Here is a 27,652-nt window from a genome sequence, read left to right as displayed (position 1 = left end):
GCACGCAAAAAAAAAAAAAAACTGAAACATGGGATGTAGTGACGTGCTATATATATGACACCTGATGCTCTGTAACTCGTAACAGTGTTGTATGCAAAAAAGTACCCATGTAGTAATTGTCGCTTTGGGCACTTCCCTACCTTGATGCAAACCCCCAAATTCTCAAAATGTCTGCCCGAGAATCTCAGGGCTCTAGTCATCTCCGAATAGAACATGCAAGCTCTCTGGAAATTGAGACAGTGCACAGCTGTCAATCTCAGATTAAGGGTCTGAGAACACCACCAGTAGGACTAGTTACTGATTAATGTGAAAATCTGACACCACCTTCGAACGGGAGTACCACAAATCCGACATACCCTTGGATCTATTATCCAGTGGAGAGTAGAAGAGGGCTAATGAGGGGCTTGCCACCTCATGAAGAAATACGGTAAAAATACTGAGAAATGGCCACGGAAGTACAGTAAGATGTACCAGATCTTAGACTCCGTTCCCCTTTCCTTTTAGGAGGCACACTTCTGGAACTTACTGTTGTACTCTGTGGCAAACCGGTCCAACTCAGGCATCCCCATTCGTAGAAGATGCATTGGTGCGCCTTGATCTGTAATCCTCATTCATGGTTTCAGTGAGTTACCCTGCTCAAGGCAAGCACTCTCTCATTTTAAACTCCCACCAGGTGTGCGACTTTAAGCGAAATGCCTAGCTCAGTGCCCACTCCCAGATGTGCTTTTATGGAGCACATCTTGGGGTGGAACATAAGCTACAGCATTTCTCTTCAAGTAGTGCAACTGGTGGGAGTGTAAACAAGAGAGTGGATGCATTGAGCAGGCTAACCCACTCAAATCCTGGAGATCAGTAGTCTCTCATTCACTCCCTCTCCTCCCTTGACTTCAAGGACACTAGCCTTGACTGGGATGACTCTTACCTGCCCAACTGCTCCTTCTCTTTCTCCTTCTCGTGGAACTACTCCACTCCACTGGGCATTCCCTAGGGATCTATATTGGAGGGACATGGCCAACTTGAAGAGCTGATTCTAGCACGGAAACTATGCATATTCCATAAAATGAATCCTTGCTAAATTCAAAGTTCTTAACTTCACAGCACACACCCTCTATAACCTACTTAGAACAGCCCCCCACCTGCACCTTTTGACACCATGCTGGATGGCTCTCCATACACAATTGCTCAGTCTTTATATTCCAACCCCATGTATTTAATCCATCACTAGTCTGTCCCTCCAATACTTCACACATCTCTCTTTACTCTCCCCCTCGCTCTCTGAAGTCCTCTGTACACCGCAACCTTTCTGTGCACCGCTCACCATGTGCCTCTTACTGCTTCCACTCTTTCTCCATTATTGCCCCTCCACTGGAATCCCCTATCTCTTAGCCATCAAATCCAGCCTAACAGCAGACATTTTCAAAGCCCTACTCCAACACCTCCTAGCTACCGAGAGAGCATCTCCTACTCCCTCGTCCCCAATTCCTCCTGACACCTAAAACAAATCTGACATTATGCCACTAAGGAGTGTAATTATATCACTATGTATATTGCTTAAACATAGAGAATGGCACTAGGACCTGCATGTTCATCCTATATAGGTCTGTCATCTTGTTAATGTCCCAGGTCTATGTTCATTTTTCTATCTACCCCACTATTACCAGGATACCCACAACCTGCTTACCACTGCAGATTGTAAAGGAACCCTCACCCTGGGACTTCCTCGGTCATCTGATACTTTAATTACATTATTTCTATTCAAAATGATATCCCGACTGCATGAATAAATAAATACAAACAAACAAGGTAGCGCATAGAAGACAAAACGATTGCATTTAAACAGAATGCAGTGAACTTGAATTTATGACCAGCATCATCAACAAGATATTTTGGATTCATTTTATGAAAAATGCATAGTTTCCGTGCTAGATTCAGCTCTTCAAGTTGGCCATGTCCCAATGCAGAATAAATACTGTATACGCAATAATATTGTCCATCTACATAGTGCACATCCCAAAACAGAACGCATTATATTAGTATACTGATGCTCGAAGAACTGCTACTATTCCCAACTCAATAACACCGTCACTTGAAAAAAGAAAATCCAGTGAGGATTTGCACCTATGATTTTCGAATTATCTCTCTGCATGCCGGTGATACTGTTTAGGAGCTGGCACAAATTCCTGGATACCTGGGGCAAGTCTTGCCTTCATGAGATGAATATGGGTGAACTAGCAAGATGTCAAAAGTGAAACTCTTAGACAGACAGACGGGTACCTCTGACAGGCCATCAGGGCTGGAGCACTGCTACTGTCAGGTGGTATTTTGCAAGAACCTGGTCAGCTGGAAATACATGTCCAATCAACATCTGCATGGTACATTAACTACCCTTCAAAAAGGAAAAACCCTGTGCCCCAGGAGCATGGCTTTGGTCAAGCATGAACACATTGCTATTCATACAATTTGAACCTGCAGCAGGGCTCCTGCAAGGTTTCTGGAAGGGGTGTAATTCAACAGCGTTATGTGTGGCAGGTAGTTACTTTTAATTTGCAAATGGTTTTTTGTTGGAATTCATATTTTCTCTGTAATAGGCAATTTTTTTTTTTAGAATAAAACAGAAGTATTTCTACATTATCTGCAGCCTGCATAATTAGGGGATGGCGATAGGGCATTTACATTCTCTGCATTCCATATACAATGTGGTTGAAAGGTCTCTTTAGAACAGGCAGGGCCAGAAGGACGGCACCTGACGCTCGGCACTGTTGGTGCCACTGAACAGAACAGATCAGTGTAGCTGTGAGGGTGTAAAGAATTGGCAGACTCCTAGCTACTCCCGATTTCATTAGTTAGGAGTATTGTTACTCTCAATTTTCTTGTTGAAAAATATTGGCCTGAGTTTAGGGCATGCAACAGTGTGTAAAACTGGGTATTGCCCCAACTGGACTGAAAAAGGTGATAACTTAACATTTATTTTTTTCCATACTTAAAATGAGGGGGGGAAGCACCGTGGAAACGATCGCTTTGTGGCTCATTAAGCCCGGGTTTAAAATCCAAACCATCTTCATAGGTCACTCTAGTAAGGTGAGCTCAACTGCCCGAGGTGACACTAGAGGCAGACGTGAAAAGGTTGACACTTGCAGGTCCAACTTGAAGCTGCATTGTGACTCTTCTCTTGGAGACCGCCTCTCCCATTCTTACCTGCAAGAGGTTAGTGCAAAGAGGTCCAGTGGAGGAAAAAGTAGAGAAGAAAACAAATACAATGTAAACTAACTTCCTTAGATAAATAAATATTTTACTGCTTAGTGTGATGCAAGATTATTTCTGTGAACAATATGCTCAAGTCGGCCTGATGGGGTTGCCCCTACAAAACCTCTGTGGTCTTAGTCATTTTGGCCAGTCGATCAGAGCTTGACAAGAGGTTTAGTATCCTCCTCTTAAATATTTAAAAAGGAGAAAGCAGAAGACCCTCTTTGCTCCAAGATCTTTGCGTTTGAGGTGGCGGTAAATTCGCCTGGCTCACATTGTAGTGTCCTGGACAGTGTAGACACATCCTCTGCAGTATCACTAGGAACCCTTGTGTTTACGTAATGTAGTCTGGTGGATGAGGAGGAAACTATGTCCATGCCGGCAAAGAGAGAGGTGTGGAATGGGACTGTGGCCAAAGCACTTGGTACAATTACTCCTTCCGTCTTCAAGTCACCCTTTAGTGCGAGAACTTCAGAAGAACAGGTCAGCAATCTGTCTGCTGCTTTCTTGGATTGTTCCTTGGTTGGCACTGGAGTAGGATGCATGAGCGCATGTTTGGGTGGTTTCCAATCCACATGAGGAAGATCTGCAGAAAGGGCCCTTCTGTCAGGTGGGATGGGCTTTCTCTGATCTGCATTGGTGGGTGGCCCGCGATCTGTAGCTACTGATGGTGCATGGTCCGTTTCATCTTTTATGCATCCATCCGCTGCAGGTGGAGGAAATGGGTCAGAAAGCACACATAGGTCAGTCTCTCTGGACTGTTCCAAAGACCCTCGAGAGATGCAAGCCATTCCGACGGGTGTCAGGACGGACTCTCCGGCAGGTAAGGGTGTTGAGTCAGCAAGTAGGTCCCCTTCGTGCTGTGGTGGGTTTACATTTTCCAGATGAAAGCTGCTTGGGGGTCCCTTACTTCTGTTTAGAGCTTCAAATTGCCTTAGGAGCTGCAAAAGGAAAATGAAAGGGAATTACAAAAGACAAATAAAACAGACTCATCAAAAGAAGGTCATGGTCCCTAGGGAGATTTAATTCCACGTTAAAAATAAAAAATATAAAAATCTTTCTATATATAAATATATCAATGTTGCAGCATATATAAAGCTTTAGCTGATCAACAACAATATTTTACAAACAAATAGAACCAGATAAAAAGAAAGATACATATATAAAAAGGCCACATTTCATAGTCCAAGCAGGCTGAGTAATCACCACTGCTTCCATGTAAGTCAGTAGGATCTCTTACACCACATTTCATTATGGACCGCACAGTTTAGGCTGTAAATATAATCTGTTAAATTAGGGGACATTCGAGAAGGTCAGGGGTCCCTGAACACACATTACCTTTGGCAGTAAAGGTAAAAACTATGGCTCTCTACACTATGGAAGTGAAGTTTGGGGCTATGGAGTCTGCGCGAGCTGGACATCACTCAGAATCGGTTCTTTAGGCAGATCATAAGGGTACAAACCCCCCGGTACACCAGCAAGTGCACTAAGACAAGAATTAGGAATGCCAACTATCAATTTAGAAGCCAATATAAGATATGTGAATTACTGTTTAATGAATGACTACTGGCTTTCGGTTAGTAAAATTGTAAATATGGCCATATTGGAAATGACAACGGCATAGTCAAAATGTAGGTGGTATGAAGGAGTTCAAAAATTGTGTAGACCGTCTCTGGGAGAGTGTGATGCTGGAAATGCATTGGAGGGACAGGGCCTCCGTATCCTTGTCTTTTACTGCTTTTTATTGTGTGTTCTGCGTGTTTTCCGCGCAGGAGTTCATGTGGGACTCCTGGCGGTGCAGCTCTCTCTTTTGGTTTAGTGAACAGACCCATGGTATACCCTTATGGCACCCATGGGTGGGGGTACAACCCTGTGCCCCTAGTGTATGTTTTTGGGCACCTGTGTGTGGCCCACAGAGCAGGGTACGGGCTGGTGGCAGCTCCATGCTGAATTTGACAGGTGTTCTGAGTATCCTCCATTTTGGGATACCCAGGCCCTGCCATTGGAATCAGTTGATTCCTGATAGGAAACAAGATGGCCTTGTTTTCCCAAAGTCCTGAGAAGCCCTGACTCTGTCCTGTCCCCCTGATCGGCTGTTGGGTGGCAGTTCCATATATGGTGTTGTTGTGAAGTCCAGGCCAGACTGGCTGGAGCCTTCCCAGTGACTGTATGTTGTGGGTACACCCTGTGGGTGGGACCTGGATGAATGGAGTGTGTGACAAATACACATTCTGTGTTGTGGGTGTCTAGTATCTGGTGTTTGACACAATGACTGAGACAGCCCTGCCCGAAACAGGTATGAATGCAGTGTGGAGTGTTGAATGGCTGGGTACTTGTCCCAATACACATAACTTGTGAGTGTCTGGAGAGGAGTGAATGGCCTGAATGCACTATGCACCGGATTGGATGCCTGCCTGCATGAATGCCTTTCTGACCGATTGGTTGCCTGAGTGTGACCCAGCAGAATGAATGGGAGATCAACTAGTATATCTGGGGGCCTCTCAATGCTAGAATTCGTGTTCAGAAGCTGAAGAGTAACTGGAGTGAAACTGAAGCTTAACCTTGAAGCGCTGCTGAGAAGAACTGCTGTTGCTCTCCTTCACAATCTGAAAGCTGCTGTGTCTCCAAGAACTGACCCAGAGAGGACCTGGTAAGGCGCCCTCTTCCCGAGCTACGAGGGACCATCGTGCACCAGCTGATCTTTGCCAAGGCTCCCTGGTAGACAGACCTACGACAGGCTGCCGACCGGAGTCTGGGACTGCCACGGAATCCCAAAGAGAAGCGCCCGGACTGTTGTCCGCCACTGTCAACGACCGCCGTCGCCGACTGGAGCCGCCGTGCTCCCGTTTGCCTAAGAACTTAATTTGAGCCAAGGACGCTCTCGTCTGCATCGCCGCCCGCTTTACCCCTCTGGAGAAGGCCCGACCGTCGACGCGGCGAGGAGCATCCGCCGGTGGGTTTCCCGCCACCTAAAGACCACAGAGACGCCGACAACTCGACGCCCTTGCTGGGCCACAGTTCTTCATCATATCTTTGCGGTCCAGAACTATCGTCACTCAGGTGCCCCGCACGCCTCTTCCTTGTAGGACGCCAACGCTCGGTCGTCGACAGGCGCCACTAGGAACGAAGCTGCCACTTTACCGCCGTAGTTCACTCTGTTCTCCGTCGGATGCTACATTTCCAGGTACGTTGGGGCTGTAGAACTATTGTAGAGAGAAATAAGACTCAGAACAATACATGGACTGGGCTTGTGATACATCTTTGCTTTACAGGTTGCCCAGGTGGGGGGGGGGGGGGGATCTCCACTCAGAATTGTGCCCAGGTGGTAGGGGCCAGTATTCTTCCAATTTTTCAACCATCTTGCTTTCCTTCCTCTCTCTACTGCTGGTTTCCTCTTTATTGATCTGTGTGACATTTTGACAGTATAGTTGATGTACTTTAATGGGATCTGATAATATTTGTGGTACCACTTTAAAACTGCATATATTTACCATTGTTGATTTTCTGAGCACAAAGTGAGTTATTGTGATAGTGTACATAACCTTGAATATTAATTATATAAAGACTGTTTTAACTAATACAGTGTGTGGACATTCCTTTGTGGGGGCTTGGGGACTACACTGTACTTAAGAACCAGCCTGCATCACCTCCTGAGAAGCTAGGCCTTGATTACTCGACCATAGCTACCGATTAGAGAATCTTGGCTGGGGTCCTCTGTGCCTCTCCTCTACCATATAGAGAGCAGAAGTACAGACACCCCCTCCAGTCTTTACAGGGAGCACAACCAATGACTAAAGATATTTTGAGAAAGGCAATAAGGGGAAAAACATATGAATGGGGAAAGGAGTTGGAAAACCAGGAAATGGGAAATCTTCCCTCACTCACACTGTATTTGAAGACTAGAGTAAGTAATGTAGGAGAGATTGTGAAGGTAGCATCTCCAACTTGGAGAAGATGGGTATTGCTCGTTAGGTTAAATCGCCTCTCATTAAGACAGCAAGCAAAATGGAAATATGCGGATATGAGATGCAATCGTGCAATGCAGTAAGGAAGACGGTACTTTTTTTGTTGATATGTCCACAGTTTTTACAACTGCAAAAAACATATCTATCCCTGTGTTTTAAAGCCAATGGAATAAGGGCATGCAAAGCTGCAATAGGTTATATCATAAATTGTGACGAAGATTTCTTTTTAAATCTTTGATAAGGACTGGTTGTTTTAATTAAGGACAATTTTAATATTGTTACTGGTTATAAACAAAAAAGTGTATTGGTATTAGAGAGTTTTTCAAGTTACAAATTTATTGATTTTAGAAGATTGTTAGATGTTTGCAATATATGTTTTAATGTTTGTTTTAATTTTTGTAAATGGAGAAATAAGAAATAAAAAATGTATTGATTGGCAATTCGAAATAAGAGGGGTGGACACTTCACAGTCTGATAGAAAGTCAAAATACAATTCAGAGTCTCTTTCAAATTTCCAGGGGTTAGACTTGGCCTAGTCCAGTTCGAACGTTCAAACGATGACCATGGTCTTTATGTTCAGGCTGGGTGTTTTGCGAGGTTCCCAAATACCCGTTGACAAATTACAGTGATCAGGGTCTCCATGGCAAACACATCTCAGGCTTGGAAAAAGTCTGAAGAACTCCTCCAGGAAGGGAACATGGTGGCTTAGCCTCTTCAGCATGGGTTCTACCATCACAGATATCAATGTCCAGCTCCCGGCAATTCTGATTGGCTGACCAGCTCCATACACAAGGGTCTTGGCCCCTCGGGTACTCTCTACCTGACAAATCCTACGAAACACTTTGCTACCCCTGATGAGATTGCACCATCCTGTACCTAATACCACCGGCTCTAGATTCTGTCCAGGACCCACCTGTCAGACTGGAACCTGCTTTACATGTCTCTCTCTCGCGGAGTGAGTTGCAGAGTATACTGCTGTGTAGCTACTTTGTTTCCCTGAGGATTTATTGCAGAGGAGAATCTTTGACAACACGCATCTACTCTTCCCCATGGAAGTCTGCTTTCTTTGTTCATTACGGAGACGCTCTTGCCAGGAAGCACGAACCTCTACAAAAAGTCAGCTGCATGCGCCAAGCGTGCCGCAGAGTGAGTTGCAGAGTGTTCTGCTGTGTTCAGCGTGGCAAGGCAGCGAGTAAGACTCCGATTGCTCATACTTTTCTTCTTTTCATTTGTCTTTTACGCTGCTTGACAAGCTTTTTTCAATATGCTTGGCAAAGTTCAACATAAAAACAAACAATATGATCTAAGAAAAGCAAAACCCTATGGGAAAACCTCAGGGCGTAATCGAGAAGAAAGCCTGAATGTTTCTACAGCCGAAACTATTAAAACACCTGCATTGTCAAATAAACAAGCAAAAAAAAACAAAGCACCAGGCTGAAAAGATAGCCGGACAGATTACGGATTTTTTCAAGCCTGGTGTTAATGCCATCAAAGATATGGACCATAACCCTTGCTCTAAAACTATTGCCCAAGTGCACAACAAAGAAAGTTCCGCCAACCTAAGTAACATATCGGCACAATCACTCGGAGCAATTGATGATAACTCCTTGTTGGATCTTTGCTACTGTTTGTGTGGGTCAAATACAGCAGCTGCTGAGGCGGAAGCGGATAATGCTGCTATACCAGATATCGATCTGGAAGTCCTGCAAAATACACAGGAAAATACACAACCTTGCTCGTCCCCGAGATTATCATGTACGCCACTACTGTTTCCTTTGTCATTCCAGCCCAGCTCCTCTCCGATGCAATCGATTGTTGAAGAAATCAACGAAGGCGATCGCTTTAAGGAAACACCCGCTTTATCTGAAAAACCTTCCTCTAATAGCCATAATGAAACGGGCTCTCATGGTATCACTCCCTCATTAAGTTTACTCCATTTTGCTATGAAGATTCTGATTAAGCTCTGTGACTGAATAAATACGCAGTCCCTAAAACATGGTGAGATTCTGGACATGATAAGCGCGCGTCACAGAAATACAGAGGATGCCAATCATATCAGTCAACCTATCAATCTTGATGAAAAAGAGCTAACTACTGTCACGACCAGTGATGTAATTGAGGCGGATATTGAACCCGAACCTACAAATGTCTCTCCAGTGACTCTTCCTAACCGCAAGCATGCGCGGAGGGCTGCGAAAAAACGCCTACCAAGTTGTGATGTCCTTGAAATTACACCTCAATCAGATTAAATACAAAACCAATCTGAACATTCAAATTACTCTAGGGCATCCTCATCTGAAGCCGCAGGAATAAAAATAGGTGCATGCATAAACGAGCTAACCGAAGGAGGAAACGCCAAGTAGTAAAGTCTGGTATGCTAACAACCTGGCTAGTTCCTGAAAGTATACCACCTAAAAAGAAACTGTGTGCCACCAAAAAAGCCCCCATTGTACAACCTAATTGTGATTCTGATGATTCATCTGTGAAATCGGACGACTGATCGTCAGATAAACTAACTGGTTGCCCAATCGAAACAACTTACGAATCCACAGGTGGCTATACAAGTTCCCACCATTGAAACTTTAAATATTCGAATGGTTACCATCAGTGAAAAATCTGAAAATAAGACTAAGAAAGCTATTAATAGATCTGTGTGTCATGATGCCTACCTCCAAGGAGCCAGGTCCGACCCAGCAACCCCAGAGGCAGGCATCATTCCCCCCAGGGAAGTGCCAGCGGGCCCAAGCTGGGGCCCTTTGGACACAGTCCTGGCGCCTTAGGCGCCAGGCTCATGTTGGACCCCTGTCCTGGAGCCTTAGGCGCCAGGCTCATAAAGCTAGACATGTGTTCAAGTGTTTTAATGAGCACTTACCTGATGCAGACCATGCTGCTACATCCAGGCCCTCTTGAGGCCTGAATGGAACTACTTTACCTGTGGGACTACTTTCCACCTGGGTGTGGTCGGGGAAGGATACATACCTGATCGGTGGAAGGATACTTGCCTGGAACTTCTTCCAAAGCTATTTAAACCACGCCCGATCAGCAACTCACGCTTAGCGTTGTTCTGCTCCTCGCAGCTGGACGCTCACCGTGTCAGCTCCTGCATCTGGACTTCAGCCACGCCTGTCAGCATCCTGGGTCGCCTGCAAAAGGAGATAAGAGAGAATTGGAGAGAAAGAAGACCTTACCTGCTAAAGCTGCATCACGGGGACATCACACCGACAATCCTGAAAGGGAAGACATCATTTTAAAAGAATTTCGCTTCGATCGCTGCAGCACTGCATTTCACTCACCTTTCCTGGGCGCCTCCATCTTCAGCAGCGATCATCCGGATCCACACCCACTTCCCAGAGCCTAGAGAGAAAAGACAAGAAAACAAGGTGAGAGAAGGAAGGGAAATAGGAAAAGCTCACTTACCTTCTAAGACTTACCTGTTGGGTCATTCCCATTTCATTTCGGGTCCTGCCGCTTCCTGGCATTCCGGACCCCGGCCCCAATGGGGAAAAAAGACAAAGACATTGAATGAGCGAATGCAAAGACATTACCTGAACGCTCATCCGGAACTTACACTTCGGGTCCGCGCCATATCTCCGGCATTCCGAACCCCGGCCCCTAAGGGGAAAAAGACATAAGCATTAGCGCTTGCTGCAATAAGACAATGAACATTATTATTAAGCTTGAACTTTTGAACTTGCAACAGAACTCTTACAGCGCCTCACCTGAATAGTCAAGCTTATTCTGAACTTCCATCAAACCTCAAACCAGTGAAGTAACTGGGTTTCAACGCGCCCCTGCATCAGAAGCAGGATGGAGAACACATCCTACCAGACCCTAAGGTGAGACTTCACGGGGAATCGTGGAAGGGTATCGAGGAGGGTTGGAAGAGAGTGGGAGGCTTGAGCATTGTTCCGTCAGTAGGTAATACTCCCTTTTCACGCACAGGGGAATATTCCTGCGAGCCAGAAAAGCCAGAGTAGAGGGGCCCTTCCTGTCCATCATCAGAGTCCTGCGCTTCACCATTGAAGCATCAGCACTCGAAGCCAGACCTGCGCCTCCGTGGGAATCAGGTGAGCGTGACAGAACGCGAAGCCTACCCACAATTTCCCACCCGGGCGCTATGGAGACTTCCGAGACAGATCAGCTGGCCCAGGTTTTGGGGGAATTACGGGCAGAAGTGCGCTCAGCCCGCCAGGAGACTAACGCTCTCAAAAGAGAACTGATCCTATCCAAGGAAAGAACTGATGACCTGGCCAAAAGGCTATTGCAGGCCCAGGCAGGGCACACTCCTTTACCTAATTCCTATCGCGCCCTAAATCAAATAACGATTAAGAATCGTTAACCTCTGCCCCTGATCCCTGAGCTTATCGACCAGGTGAAAGACGCTTGTGTGTACACCAAGTTAGATCTCCGAGGAGCTTATCACCTGGTGCGTATAAAAGAAGGCGACGAATGGAAGACTGCATTCCGCACCAATTTTGGGCTCTTCGAATATCAGGTGATGCCCTTCGGTTTGTGCAATGCACCTGCCGCCTTTCAGTACTTTATGAATGATGTTCTTCGGGAACTTATCGATGTCTGTGTCATTGTTTATATTGACGACATTCTGCTGTACTCTTCTTCAGAATCCGATCACAGAAAACATGTTAGGGCAGTTCTTGATAAATTGCGCAATCACAGACTATTTGCAAAGTTCGAAAAATGCGTTTTTCATACCACAGAAGTTGAGTTTCTCGGATTCATCCTGACACCTCAAGGAGTCCCAATGGACTCGCGAAAGGTGGACGCCATCTTCAAATGGCCATCTCCTAGCTCGGTGAAGGGAGTTCAGAGCATGCTCGGCTTTGCCAATTTCTATCGAAGATTCATTCTGGAATTTTCCCGAACAGTCCAACCCATCACAGCTCTCCTAAAGAAAAACAAACGCTTTGAATGGACTCTTGAGGCCGAACAAGCCTTTCAGGACCTGAAAACCAAATTCACCTCTGCAACTGTATTGAAGCACCCGCACCCAGATCTCCCTTACATTGTGGAAACCGACGCATCCAGTTCGGCCATGGGAGCTGTCCTGTCGCAAAGAGACCCAGAAACTAACCAACTACACCCTGTGGCCTTTTGGTCCAGGAAATTTTCTCCTCCTGAAATCAACTACGCAATTACCGACAAAGAGTTACTGGCTATTAAATCTGCTTTCAAGGCTTGGCGTCACTACCTTCTCGGGGCAAGACACACCATCACCGTAATTACGGACCACAGAAATTTACAATATTTAAAGACGGCCAAAGCTCAATCTTCACGACAACTCCGATGGGCTCTATTCTTTGCGGAATTTGATTTCGTAATTACCTATCGCCCTGGCTGCAAGAATGGTAAAGCGGACGCCTTATCCCGGATTGGCATGGAAGAACCCAATTCGAGTTTAGAACCTGTACCCATCATACCTGAACAAAGAATCTTAGGCCTAACTTCATTGCAAACTATTAAGGACATCCAAACGCAAGTAAAACAACTTTTAGACTCTTCAGCCTTACTGGAATGGAGTCAAAAGGGTCCTCATTACACCGTTAAGGATGATTTACCCTACTTCCAGGAGCGGTTGTTTCTGCCAAGTAAAGAATTGCAAGAACTTGTTATTGCCCATCATCATGAATCATTAATGGAAGGACACCCTGGTATCGCTAAAACGGAGGAAAAAAATCAAACGCCACTTCTGGTGGCCTTCTTGGAGAAAAGACAAAGTCTTTTGTATTGTCTTGCGGAACTTGCGCCCAAAACAAGGGTCAAAAGAAAAGGCCAGCCAGCCTACTTCAACCCTTGGATATTCCACCGGCACCATGGCACACCTTGTCAATGGACTTTATAACTGACCTGCCTCCTTGTGCTGGTTACAACACTATCCTTGTAATTGTGGATCTATTCTCCAAAATGGCCCACTTTATCCCTTTAAAAGGTTTGCCCTCAGCTTCCACCTTGGCCAAGGAATTTCTGGAGAATATAGTTCGCATACATGGTTTTCCTTCCATATTAGTCTCGGATCGTGGAAGTCAATTTATCTCCCATTTTTGGAAGAAATGTTGCCAACTAGCACAAATAGATGTGCGGTTATCCACCAGCCACCACCCCCAGACCGACGGACAAACCGAGAGAACCAATCAGACTCTCGAGCAATATCTTCGGTGCATGTTACACCAATCCGAGTTAAATTGGAAAGACATCCTTTGGATCGCAGAATATGCATACAACAATTCAGTGCATTCTGGAACCGGACAAACTCCTTTTTATACTTTGTATGGTCACCATCCTCGGACCTCTGACCTAGATCCACCTCTGACCCTGGAAATGCCCGCAGTAAATCATCTGCATTGCACAATAACCCTAGCCTTCAAAGAAGCTGCAACTCATTTACAGCAAGCCAAGAAAAAGTATAAAGAAAATGCTGATTTGCACCGCAGTAAAACTCCTCCTTATCAAGTAGGAGACCAGGTATGGCTAGCAACGAAACATTTACCCCTCAAGGGCCCGCGAACCTTCAATCCCAGATTCATAGGACCTTATCCCATCAAGGCTATAATCAATCCCGTGGCCTTTAAACTGGATTTACTGTCTAACATGCGTATTCATCCAGTTTTTCATGCATCACTTTTGAAGCCAGTACAACCAGGGACCCGACTGTCCAAGCCTCCAGACCCAGTTCAAATTGAAGGGGAATTAGAATTCGAAGTTAAAGAGATTTTAGACTCCAAGGTGTTAAAGTCAAAACTCTTCTATCTTGTTGACTGGAAGGGATATGGACCTCAGGAGAGATCGTGGGAGCCTAGTAACCATGTTCACGCACCTCGATTAATACAAAGGTTCCACCGGAGATTTCCGAACAAGCCAAAACCCCCAGAGGGAACAACCTTGGGAGGGGCCTTGAGGGGGTTACTGTCATAATGCCTACCTCCAAGGAGCCAGGTCCGACCCAGCAACCCCAGAGGCAGGCATCATTCCCCCCCAGGGAAGTGCCAGCGGGCCCAAGCTGGGGCCCTTTGGACACAGTCCTGGCGCCAGGCTCATGTTGGACCCCGTCCTGGCGCCTTAGGCGCCAGGCTCATAAAGCTAGACATGTGTTCAAGAGTTTCAATGAGCACTTACCTGATGCAGACCATGCTGCTACATCCAGGCCCTCTTGAGGCCTGAATGGAACTACTTTACCTGTGGGACTACTTTCCACCTGGGTGTGGTCGGGGAAGGATACATACCTGATCGGTGGAAGGATACTTGCCTGGAACAACTTCCAAAGCTATTTAACCACGCCCGATCAGCAACTCACGCTTCGCGTTGTTCTGCTCCTCGCAGCTGGACGCTCACCGTGTCAGCTCCTGCATCTGGACTTCAGCCACGCCTGTCAGCATCCTGGTTTGCCTGCAAAAGGAGATAAGAGAGAATTGGGGAGAGAGAGAAGACCTTACCTGCTAAAGCTGCATCACGGGGACATCACACCGACGATCCTGAAAGGGAAGACATCATTTTAAAAGCATTTCGCTTCGATCGCTGCGGCGCTGCATTTCACTCACCTTTCCTGGGCGCCTCCATCTTCAGCAGCGATCATCGGGATCCACACCCACTTCCCAGAGCCTAGAGAGAAAAGACAAGAAAACAAGGTGAGAGAAGGAAGGGAAATAGGAAAAGCTCACTTTCCTTCTAAGACTTACCTGTTGGGACATTCCCATTTCATTTCGGGTCCTGCCGCTTCCTGGCATTCCGGACCCCGGCCCCAATGGGGAAAAAAGACAAAGACATTGAATGAGCGAATGCAAAGACATTACCTGAACGCTCATCCGGAACTTACACTTCGGGTCGGCGCCATATCTCCGGCATTCCGAACCCCGGCCCCTAAGGTGAAGAAGACATAAGCATTAGCGCTTGCTGCAATAAGACAATGAACATTATTATTAAGCTTGAACTTTTGAACTTGCAACAGAACTCTTACAGCGCCTCACCTGAATAGTCAAGCTTATTCTGAACTCCCATCAAACCTCAAACCAGTGAAGTAACTGGGTTTCAACGCGCCCCTGCATCAGAAGCAGAATGGAGAACTTATCCTTCCAGACCCTAAGGTGAGACTTCACGGGGAATCGTGGAAGGGTATCGAGGAGGGTTGGAAGGGAGTGGGAGGCTTGAGCATTATTCCGTCAGTAGGTAATACTCCCTTTTCACGCACAGGGGAATATTCCTGCGAGCCAGAAAAGCCAGAGTAGAGGGGCCCTTCCTGTCCATCATCAGAGTCCTGCGCTTCACCATTGAAGAAGCATCAGCACTCGAAGCCAGACCTGCGCCTCCGTGGGAATCAGGTGAGCGTGACACTGTGCTGATGGCACTATTTAACAAAATTCCAGCATTACGCATCCTTAGCTCCTGTGATGTGGAGTTTATTGAGCCACTGATCAGTGAATTTGGTGATATTACGAAAATCTATTGTGTCCTGCCAGCAACAGCTTTTCTTGTACAGTCACAAATTAAATCTCTTGAATACTTAGGCTATGAGTTGGATAAGCCTATTTTACCTGTAATAACACAATCCCAATGTGACCATTGCAAGTTAAGCAGATGTAATGATAAACCTAACCTTAATGCTAATGTGGACACTGGGAATCAGGCTGGGCTGATATTGTTGCAGAAATTGGTTACCAATTACTGCATCCGAAACCATGAGTCTGCTCCATAGCCTAGTGGAACACCCGTGGTCATATGCATTTTATCAGTCCTTGCAGTTCTCTTAACAACATCACTTCTAACACCATGTTTCTGTGACAAGAAACATGATGCAAAGTGACTTTTGTTGACTCCCATCTCAGTGACATCCTAATAAAGGTCTCAAAGGCAGATCTTAAAGTGGCCTGATTATAGGGGTTACCCATGACTTCTATGCCAGTGAAGTTGTGTTGTCCTCCTCGAGCGTCAATGCATTAGCTGTACAGGTCGCTACCAAAAATAATAACTGTGATCCCCCAGTAGTGAATTTACGGATGCTATATTTGAAATCATTGATGTTTTATTGTCAAATTGGGTTGCTACCAACGAAAATAATATGGTCATACTGGGTGGCGATTTTAATGCCCAATGTGGGCTAATGCATAAAATTGCCCATTTTCAGAAAGTTGCGAATGTCAATACCATGATTAAATCTCAGTGTAATGTGTGTGGCCGCCTTTGGAGATCCCATCTCGCTGAATGGCTCTTATTGGTTGCACAGCCAGTGATACTACGAGTAAATGCACTTGGTTTAGTGGGAAAAAACATTGTCCACCCTTGACTATCTTTGGGTTAATTCCTGTATGCTTAACCATATAGTAGATTTCGAAGTCCATGACCGTAAGGCGAGTGACCATTCACCTATCGGTGCCAAGTTCCATTTCAATTTGGAAAGTTGTGATAATCGTGGCCCGATTAATATCAATGTCAACAATGGGGGCAGACGATTAAAATGGAACATTGGTAAATGTAAACAAATGTCTAGACGCATCTCGACATTATGGTTGGAATGAAACACTGTAAAGGTCAACATGAATTCTGACGAGATTGAAAACTCCATTAGAACCATTGCAACCAAAGTTGCTTCCTTGCCCAATTCTAACACTGTAATCATAGGTAAAAATACTAATAGACCTTTTGATGGTGAATTGCAGGCTATGAAATCATTTAAAAACTATGGGCTCTCTTCTACACTTTACCTAAGTCAAAGGAAGTGCCTGGCTAACAACTACCATAAATGGTGTAAACGTATAAAGTTCACTAAAATCAACTTGAAATGGCAAGCCATGTTTAGTATACTCCAGAAGAATGAAGTATCCAAAATATGGAAGCTGCTTAACACTGCTAGAACCGACACTAATCAAATGTAAGTGAATCCTGTGAGTGAAGAAAAATGAACTAGCTATATTACTGAAAATATGTATATAGATTAATGTCTTCCTTCAGCTAAACCCTGTAAATCAAAATGGCCCCTTGTATATTCGATGACTAGTATCCTGCAGCTAATTGGAAAGCTGAATAATTCCCCCGAGCACCTGGTCCTAATGGTGTGACCTCCTTGGTAGTGAAACAAGAGCCTAACCTATGGGCCCAGGTCCTCTGTGTACTATTTGGTAAGGTCTGTCGCGACTGTAGTGTCCCTAATTCTTGGAAGTCAGCCATTATAATTCCAGTTTTTAAAAGTGCCATTCGAGACATGCCTGAAAATGATTGTATGCTGTCTATCCTTGACACTACTAGCAAAATGTTCACAGCTATTGTCCTTAACCATCTGTTAAATTGGGCTAATGCTAACTCCATCTTGCACCCGTTACAATTTGGTTTTAGGGCCGGCACTAGTACTACCCACAATATATGTCTTCTTGACGCGATTACATCTAAAGCTAAAATTCCTGGCAATCATCTATATTACTTTTATAGACTTCAAATCCGCATTGGATAACGTCAATCGCTCGAAACTGTGGATACTACTGAAAGAACTGCAGTGTCCTTTATGGTTAATTGACATTTTGAAGGAACTGCATGCTGCCAACTTTGTACAAGTTCGATTGGACAATCATGGCCGTCTCACTAAACCCATTCATGTCAACAAGGGGGTTAAACACGGGTGTTTATTGGCTACCTTTCTTTTTAACATGTACTTGTCACTGTTGATAGGTCGCTTCACTGCTAAAGCTAATTGTCCAGCTAAATTTGACACCGAACGAATCACGGCTCTATTATATGCAGACGATCTTGCATTAGTAGACCATACTATTAGTGGTATGAAATCCATTCTTGAAGAACTGGGTCGATTTGCCTCCGACTACTCATTGACTATTAATCTAAAGAAAACTCAAACTATGCTATATTCATCTAAGCATGTTAATAGACCAAAAATGTTGGTGTCATGGGTCACTATTGAATATACCAATAGCTATAGATACATGGGTATACTGTTTTGTAGTAAGGGAGGCTCCGATCTGTTAATCAATAACAAAATCAAACGTGCTTAACAAATAATGCTACTTATAAAGAACTTTGTTACCCACCATGCTGGTTATTCGTTGAAAGAATTTTTACTGCTTTATAATCAATGGTTAACCCCAGTTGTTACATATGGGATTGAAGCCATTACTATGGAAAATCTATCATGGCTTGCCGAAATAGAGGGCTTCTTTTGGTGCAACATCTTGGCCTTGCCTCCCTCATGCCCGATTCAATATATAAGGGTCGAGCTTGGTCTTCACTCCCTTAAGGCCATTGTATTGCAACAGCGAGGTCTCTTAATACTAAAAGCCATGTGTCAACCTCAGAGTGAGCTACTGCGTATGATCAGCTTAAATGTGAATAACCTGAAAACATATGACAGTACAAATACATTTGACAACACTTGCCGTACCTTGTTCACTGAACTAGATTGGAATATTGAGTGGAACTGTTGTGGCCATTGCAATTATGTGAAATCCGTATTCAAACAAAGTGAGGATGAATGGCTGGGTAGCCAATTTTACTTGAATGTACGAACTGCATGATTATAAGTACACTCAAGGTATGGTTTACTCTTATCTATTTTTTTATTTCTACTAATTGGTGTTTTTGAATGAAGATTTTGTACAAGTTCTGCGAACTAAAAAAACAACAAATAAATAAATTGCTCTCTCTCAGTACCTGTTCTCTTCCCACCTCTTCAGGTCTACTAGTTGTATCTACCAATCAATCTACTCTCTTTCTGCCACTGTTAAGGGTTTTCACCTCCTTCTCATTTTCGTCTCATGCTTCTCTAAATCTCTCAAGGGTCTTCTCCTCCAATCTCCCTACACTCTTTAGATAGCTAAGTCTCATCCAGCCTTCTCTCAACTCATTTATTCCTGATGAGAATTACCCTTCTCCTTGACTTAAGCTTCTCCCACCAAACTACTTATTTGCCTGCTCTAACCTCCAATTCTCTCCTCCAGAGTACAATCTCTCTTCCACCAATCCCCCTCCCAAAGCACTCTCGGTTTTTGATAGTCTGCCTTTTCCACATTCCAACAACTCTTCTCCCTCCAACCTCCTCCAAACACTACCTCCAGGTGCTCGCGCCTCTTGCTCTCCTCTTAATACTCCTCTCTCTTTCAACTGTCCACCAAACCTCTTCCCTCCAACTCCTAATCTAACTCCCCACTCTGCCAGACTGTACTTACTGTCTTACACATCAGTGTCTCTGGGATGTTGTTTACAGCTGTGTACTGTGTGGGCAGTACCATTGGGTGATTAGCAAGTTAGATAGTGATCATGTTACTTGGAACGAGTCTGGTACGTGTTTACCTTAAGGGACTGCCTCCTCCTTGAATTCCACAAGGGTCTCTTTAACGCCCCTGGAACCCTGTGGTTATTGCCTGCATTAGTCTGGGTCCTTGTGTTTTTCTAACTGGTGAAAGTTGGAAAAGATATTGGAAAGTATAGGAAGTGGGCTTCTACGTCTAAACCTCTTGTCACAGAGATCTTGGAAATTTGTAACCTCAGTGACATTAGGAGAAAGACGTTCGTTTCTTTACTTGCACACATATCAGTTTCTCTTTGTATTTACACTTTCTCTTTCGATCAGAAATGACTTACAGTAACACATTTGCAGATGTATTTATTTATTTATAGGGTTTTTATAATGCGCCTATACATAAGTGCTTAAAGGTGCAACAAGACAAGAGTTTGGAGAAACGGGGGGAGGACAAAACAAAAACAATCCTACTAGCCCTTGTGACATTCGGAATGTGCAAGGGCAGTAGAGAGCGTGCAAGGGGGGAGGGCTCGAGAGAACAAGTGCCAGGGGTGTAGCCATTCCCTGGATGGGTGCCCCGTACGATAGCACAAAGATGAGAACAAGTTGTGGGTCTGTTTTTTAGGGTGTGAACAAAGTGAGACATAGACCAGGGATACAATTTAAATAAGTTGGTGACTTTCAGAGGCAACAATAACCTAGGGGGCAAGTGCTTCAAACTAAAGAGGATACTGTACAAATCTACCAAATTATGCTGCACTTGAGGACTGGACGTCGGGAGGAGGGAATAGATGGTGAGAGCTTACTCTTTGGACAGTAGGTGAACTTTAGGCCGAGCTTTGAAGAAATCCACAGTCAGGCTGGCTTTGATTGCTATGGACATGGGGTTCCAAAGGAGCAGGGCTAGTAGGAAGAAAGAGCAAAAGGAGGCCCAGGGGAAACATTGGACTTAAAGTCGAGTGTGGTAGAGGAGCAGAGGTAATGAGATGGTGAGTAGACAGATAAAGTCAACCACATACTCAGGAGCAAGATCATTGATAGCTTTGTAGACTAGTAGAAGGAAATTGAGAAGAGAGGTTGTGCATGGGAAACCAACCAGCAATGGGTTTGTAGGTAGAGGTAGGGTGAAGATCTGGTTAGGCTGTAGAGTGTGTGAGCAGCAAAGATGATGACTGTCTAGAGGGTGGAAGGAGTAGAGAAGGCCAAGGAGTAGGAACAAAGAACAGTCAGGTTTTCTGAGCACAAGGGTGGAGATTAGAACCCATACATAGGTGTGACATGAAGTTTCTATCGTGGAAAGCTGCTTTTCTGGTAGCCATCACATCGGCTAGAAGGATCAGCGAACGGCAAGCCCTCTCATCAGAACCACCGTTTACCCTGTTCCAGAGGATCAACAACATCCTCGAGACACACCCTCAATTTCTACCCAAGGTTGTATCGGAAATGACACTCTCAGAGCATAATTGGGCTCGCTACTATTTTTTAGCAACCACACTTCAAACGCAGAGAGACCACTGTACTCGCTGGATGTTTCCAGAGTCCTCAAATTTTAAATTGAAAGGACCAACGTTTTTGATGGTTCCTCAAGACTTTTCATAGCATTCTCAGGTTGCACGAAAGGACAACGTATATCTAAGAAAGGCCTTTCACGCTGGGTGACTAACTGTATAAGTCACTGCCTTCAGTCTAAAGGCGACCCGTTCACTAGACCGCCCACAGCTCACTCCACCAGTGTAAGAGCAGCCTCGGTCGTGTTCCACTCAGGATTCCCAATTAAAAGACATTTGCAGAGCGGCTACCTGGAGCACACTACACACATTCGCCAAGCATTATTGCTTGACCGAAGACGCTAACAAGGAATCTGCAGTTGGACAGGTGGACAATCCCTCCACCTTAGAGACCCCCAGCAACTTTGCTGGATTTTGAGGACTTGATTTTTTTTTAACCTGGAGAGAGCGAGACCCTTTTCCCCACTCTCTCACATATTTTAATGAGATTTTGAACTCAGGTTTCTTTTGGTTGTGGAGTCTGAAAAACTCCATTAGGCATCATCTTTTACATTGTGTCACACAGCACCTTCAGTGCAGTGGCACAGGCAAGTCCTTTAGATTTCCCAAAGGTTTAAATATCTTCTTTGGAAAAATCTACTGTTTCCCAGAGCAGTAAAGTGAAATTGACTTTACTTACATTTGTAACTTTCTAGACCCAGCCCACACATCCCCTTTGTCTAGCTTCTCATGTAACATTTTTATGTTACCCTTTTCTCACTGAATGGCTGGTGGCAGTGGTTTCATTTAAAAATACTGTTGTATGCATTTACCGCGTTCGCAGCTTTCTTTCTTTGTGGAAAGGTCCTTCTTGAGATTTACTCTGCGTGCCAAACCAGGTTTGGTCCCATTGTTCGCTTTGCCTTTGGCGGGTTTAACGGGTGAAGCCCGCCTCTGGCTCCAGGGTGTCTGGGGTAGGCAGGAAGTGAGGGAGGTGCCTGAAACTCCCTGTGCTTAGTGGCCGGCTGACTGTCCGGCAAGGACAGGCACCCTGCTGGGTGACGGACAGCTAGGCTGGAATGAATGGGAGAGAACTGAATAAAAGGCAAGGCTTTTTGCTTGGAAGGCATAGTCGACCACTGGATGAAGGAACCGAAGAAGAACTTGAAGAGGACGCCTGCTGCCACTCCTGGACCATTGGTTTGCCCGGTGAAGCCCTGCTGCTGTGCTGAAACTCCAAATTCTTATCGACAGAAGCCCCTGCAAGGACGACTTCTCCCCTTGAGTTGGTGGGACCGATCAATTCCAAAGTAAGCCACCTGGACATCCTTCTCGGAGCTGGTTGAATTTCCACAGAGTTGCTGCTGGAAACAGAACAGCCATGGAGAGGAACACCAGATTGTGTGCGTTGCCAAGAGCTCCAGGAAGATCCTTCGGACTCCCAGGAAGCAGGACTGACCAAGCCTGAGCCCTTCCCAACAGAGTGCGGGACCCCAGAAGCAAGGAAACCCATCTCGACATCCATGAATCGCGGTGTTCCTATTTGAGGTAGTCGTGAGGAGCTGAAACAGTGAAGTGCCACTTGTTGGAAAGATTATCGGTTGCGAGCAGTGACCGTCCCATTGCAGTGCAGGAGTCTCCAGAAGTCCTCCCTCTTGTCCTCACGACTGAGGGCCAGGAACAGAGATCTGCAGAGCTGCACAGGAACAGAAGTCATCTGCTGTGTTTTTTCTTCAATACAAAAGGTACTGTAAAGTCTGAGAGAACTTACCTCTCATTGTAGAGTGGCTTGCATCTTCTACTACTCACAAGTCTAATCAGCTTGTGACCATACATTTGATTCTTCTTTTCTTCAAAGTCTTCTAAAACATTGTGCAAAGACCTTTCTACTTACCTACCAGAAGTGCTGCATCATATATAAGACTTTTGCCAATTGACTTTGGCATAGCCTGTTGTACTGAATGACTCTTCTTAGGGGATCCAAAAGTATTTGCCTGCTTAATAATATTTGTGATCTCTTGTTGTTCTAATTAACCTTTTCCTTTTACCAACTTCTAAGAGTATTCATAATGCAAACAATAAGATATTAATGTCCCCAGCAGCCTAGCTATTGAAGTCACCTGAGGGTGTAGGTTGTGTCTGTGGGCCATCCCAAAAGGTGCTTTAGAAACTAAGAGTGTACAGAATTGAAGTGTATTTGTGTGTGACTTTTTATATTGCTCCCTTCTGAAGAAGGCTTATTCTAACTGACTGATAAATTAATAATTGTTTATTCAAGAAACCTTGTGTGTAAGAGTTTATTTGAATACTTGTCACTGTGAATCTCTGTGTAACTCCCCTACAGCTCACGTTGACCCCTCTTGAGATAAGCCTGGCTGCTCAACACGCTACCAAAACTGTGTAGTACAAGCTTATACCAAAGGTTGGGTTTCCTATACCTATAGTCAGAGTTGTGTGTAGTGCACCCAAAGGGTACTGCATACAAACTTTGCCTAACAGTCCCCACATGTGAAATATTTGTATTTTGTATTTGTATTTTATTGAATTTATATGGCATTTTAATCCAAAACGCTTTACAAGAGGAACCAACAATATACAGCAAGCATTACATAACAATTGAATTAAACTAGAAAGCAATACAAAAAACAATTTACATTATGGAAGGGAAAGTAGATGGAGGGGTCAGGGAGAGAGAAGCGAATGGGTAGGAGGAAAGGAGAGAGAAGAAGTATGAGAGGAGGCAGAGGGAGTAAGGAGAAGGAAGGAATAGAGGAGGGTGAGAAACATGCAGGATGTAAGGAAGGAGAGAGTGGGCAGAAAGAAGAGAGAGAGGGGGGAAGTAGGAAAGGAAAAGGAGGGGTTGGAGAGAATACTAAAAGAAGTAGGAGGAAGCAAAAGGTTTTAAGGTGGTGAATGAAAGGTAGGATTTTATGGAGGTATGAAAGTAAGTAAAGCAAGAAGTAGAGCGGATGGAAAGAGGAAGGCAGTTCCAGTGGAAAGGGGCAAAGAGTTGGAAAGAGCGGAAGCGAGAAGGGGCACAGAGTGGAGGGAGAGAGGAGAGTAGGTAGAGATTGGAAGAGCAGAGAGAACGAGCAGGAGTGTAGAAAGTGAGGAGGGAGGAAAGATAGGGGGGTGGGAGGGCAAGACCATGGTGCGATTTGAATACGAGAGAGTAAATAGAATTTGAGCTGGGAATGAAATGGGAGCCAACCTAGGGAGGGGAGAGAATAGGAGATGGAGTCAAGAGGAGAGAGAAGGCAGAGGGAGCGGATGGCAGAGTGGTAGATAGACTTGAGAGGGGAGAGGGGAGAGGAGGGGAGTCCAAAGAAGAGAGTAGAGCAGTAGAAGAGTCTAGAAAAGATGAGTGAGGAGATTAAAAGTTTGGTAGCATGAAAGATTAGGAAGGAGCACATTTTACAGATGTTATAGAGGTGAAGCGGCAAGATCTAGCAGTAAGAGAAATATGGTGAGAAAGGGAGAGGTGGGGGTCAAGATAAAGACCAAGGTTACGCACATGGGGAGAGAAGGAGAGGTTTGGGGGGGGGGAAGAGAATGAAAGGGGGAGGAGAAGGAGGAGGGAGAGTGCAGGCAGGAAAGAAAAGGAATTCAGTTTTATCGGTATTGAGAGTAATGAAGTCAGAGGACATCCAAGATTTAATAGCAGAGAGGCAGGAAGAAAGCTTCTCGTGGATGTCAGGAGAGAAGGAGGAGAAGGAGAGAAAGAGCTGGGTATCGTCCACATAGAATTGATGTGAGACACCAAAAGAGGAAGTGATGGGGGCTAAGAAGGAGGTGTAGATCGAAAAGAGAAAGGGACCAAGGACATAACCTATCAGAAATACCCATCAAAGATTCAACATAAATATCTGTTGAATCTCTGCCTTGTCTAATTCCCATGTGTGGGAGGTTGTGCAGTCTCTGCTGAGTCTGTCCGCTAGGAAATGGTCTACTCCTGGCAGGTGTTCCGCTTTCAGCTGTACCTTGTGCTGCAACCACCATGACCATTACTTCTGTGCTTCCTTGGATCGCATCTCTGATCTTCTGCCTCCCTGCTTGTTGGTATAATGCATAGAGGTTGTGTTGTCCATCTGGATCGTCACTACTTGCCCTGCTAGTACAGGTAAGAAAGCCTTTAGTGCCCAGCATATTGCTCTGAGTTCCAGGATGTTGATGTGTAGTCGGGACTCTTGGTTTGACCATGTGCCCTTTGTTTGCCCTTTGTTTGCAGTTCTCCTCCCCAGCCTGATAGAGACGCATCTGTTCTGAGAAGAAGCTTTGATGTGGGAGCTTGGAATGGCATTCCCTCTGACAGATTTTGCGGTGTGCTCCACCATAGGAGTTCCTTGTGAATGCTTGTTGGGAGTTGGATGACGTCTTCCCATGACCCGTGTGCTTGTGTCCATTGGTGGTCCAGGGTCTCTTGTATTGACCTCATGTGTAGCCTGCATTTTAGAATGAGAAATATACATGAGGACATCATGCCCAGGAGCGATTAGCGTACCGTGGTTGTTGTACTGTCGAGGAACCATGAGATCAGTTGCAGCATTGCCGAGGGACGTACCTTGGATATGAGAGTGTTCTGCTCTGCTCCCAGGAAGAGCGCAGTCTTGGCGGGTATCGGGCAGGATTTGGTTTAGTTTATGGAGAACCCTAGCTCCTTCAGAAGATTCATTGTTTTCGTAACAGCCGTGGTTGCGAGGTTGAACGAACTTGCCTTGATTAACCAATCGTTTTGATAGGGAAAAACCTCTGTTCCTGATCGTCTGAGGTTTGCTGCCACCAGTGCCAGGCACTTGGTGAAGACTCTTGGTGCTGATCTTAGGCCGAATGGAAGAACATGGAATTGGAGAACATGGAATTGGAAGTGTACATCTCCCACTGCAAATCTGAGAAATCTTCTGTGTGCTGGGTGAATGGGAATATGGAAGTAGGCCTCTTCCAAATCCAGGGTTGCTAGGAAGTCGTTTTTTGTTTAGCCAAGGGAGGACATTTTGTAATTATGTCATCTTAAATTTGATGCGCTTGATGAATTTTTTAGCGCCCTTAGGTCCAATATTGGTCTCCACTGGCCGTTCTTTTTCTTGATTAGGAAAAACCGGAATAAAAACCTCTTCCCCTTTGCTCTATTGGGACTGGTCGTTTCTGTTTAGCGAAGGGAGGACATTTTGTAATTATGTCATCTTGAATTTGATGCGCTTGATGAATTTAGCGCCCTTAGGTCCAATATTGGTCTCCACTGGCCATTCTTTTTCTTGATTAGGAAAAACCGGAATAGAAACCTCCTCCCCTTTGCTCTATTGGGACTGGTTCTATGGCTGCTTTTTGGAGCAGCTTGCAAATCTCTACTGTCATATGTTTCACGAGGTGTGCCTTGTGTGATCGAGGCGGTTGATCTAAAAATTAGATTGTGTGTCACTTGCAAATTACTTCCAACACCCACTTGTCCGATGTAATGTTTCACCAGTGGTGGTAATGCTGGCTTATTCTTCCTCCCACCGGGGTGTGTTGTTGGTGGAAACGGTAAAAATTGTCAGTTCTGTTTAGATTGCGTTTTGGAGTGGCTTGAGCCACGTCTGCCTCTTTGCGTATTGAACCTGGCCGTCGACTGGTGGTATCTATGATCTTGAAAACTACTGCCCTGTGTTCTCTGACCGTAGGAGGGACGGTTGAACCCTCTGAACTTGGAGGATGAGCCTCAAAAGAATTGAAAGGTGCAGCATTCTTTGTCTCTTTCTTTTAGCGAGCTGATAGCTGTGTCTGTGTCCGTCTTAATGCCCTTGAGATGATCATCGATCTTCTTGCCAAAGAGGTCATGCCCATCAAAGGGCATATCTAGGATTTGTGCTTGGACTTCTGGTCTGAAGTTTGTTGCCTTCATCCAAGCTTGCCTTCTTAGGACCGTGCCGTGAGCCATTTGACAGAAGCCCGATTCTGCAACATATACCGCTGCATTGATGCTATGACTGGATGTGGCTTCACCATCCGTTATTATTGCCCTTGCTTCTTCTTGGAGTTCAGCTGGTAGGTGTTTGGCTAATTTTGATATGCGAAGCTATAGCTCCGGGTCCAAGCGAGCTGTCATAGCCAGAGAATTACCTGCTCTGATGGTTAGGGAAGCTGATGATGACACTTTCCTGCACACAGCATCAAGTTTTCGTCCTTCCTTGTCGGGGGGTGCTGACAATGGAGCGGAGGGGTTCGCTAGTTTCTTTCGAGCTGCCACTGTGATGACAGTCTGGTTTTGTATGTCCTCTTAGGCATAGTGGAGCCCGGTCTGGGGCTTTGTACTTGTTCTCTGGTCGCGATACGGGAGGAGGTGTAGACAGTATTTTTACTCCTGCATCCCAGACTTTGTCTAAGAGAGGGATAGTAGTGACAGTCCTTCTACATTTATCCCTGTGTTCGTATATAAGACCGATTTCTTTTCCTTTGACGTTACTTGCCGTTTGAAAAGTTCTGCAGCCTTGCCAATGATGGTGTGGAATGATACCAAGTCGTCCAGTGATGAAGTTTCCCCTGGGGAATCACGTTTCCTTGGTTTCTCTATTACGCAGTCGTCCCATTCACTATGTGTGTATGGGTCATGTGTAATCTCCCCTTTTTCTGGTTCCTCTGTCTGTAAAATCTCTAAATGGATCCTCCTGCCAATCTGAAACGGACACAGTTGAAGGTATTATGGTAGGGTCTCTTATAAGCAAATGTGTTCT

At 45.2% G+C, this 27,652-nt stretch overlaps 1 protein-coding gene across 2 annotated transcripts in view; it reads right to left on the bottom strand.

The window, feature by feature from the left end:
- Positions 1 to 3,272: 3,272 nt before the first annotated feature.
- Positions 3,273 to 27,652, bottom strand: part of TEPSIN (TEPSIN adaptor related protein complex 4 accessory protein) — a 389,886-nt gene continuing 365,506 nt past the window's right edge. For both annotated transcript variants that reach the window (XM_069655160.1, XM_069655161.1), the window contains one exon: positions 3,273 to 4,184. In XM_069655160.1, the coding sequence (XP_069511261.1) occupies positions 3,432 to 4,184 (753 nt within the window). In that variant the 3' untranslated portion in view covers positions 3,273 to 3,431. The remainder of the gene's footprint in view (positions 4,185 to 27,652) is intronic.

Source organism: Ambystoma mexicanum, chromosome 3q, assembly GCF_040938575.1.
Source record: "Ambystoma mexicanum isolate Mex_15411 chromosome 3q, UKY_AmexF1_1, whole genome shotgun sequence".
NCBI lineage: Eukaryota > Metazoa > Chordata > Amphibia > Caudata > Ambystomatidae > Ambystoma > Ambystoma mexicanum.
The sequence above is the reverse complement of the archived record's forward strand: the minus strand, read 5'-3'. Positions and strand labels throughout refer to the sequence as shown.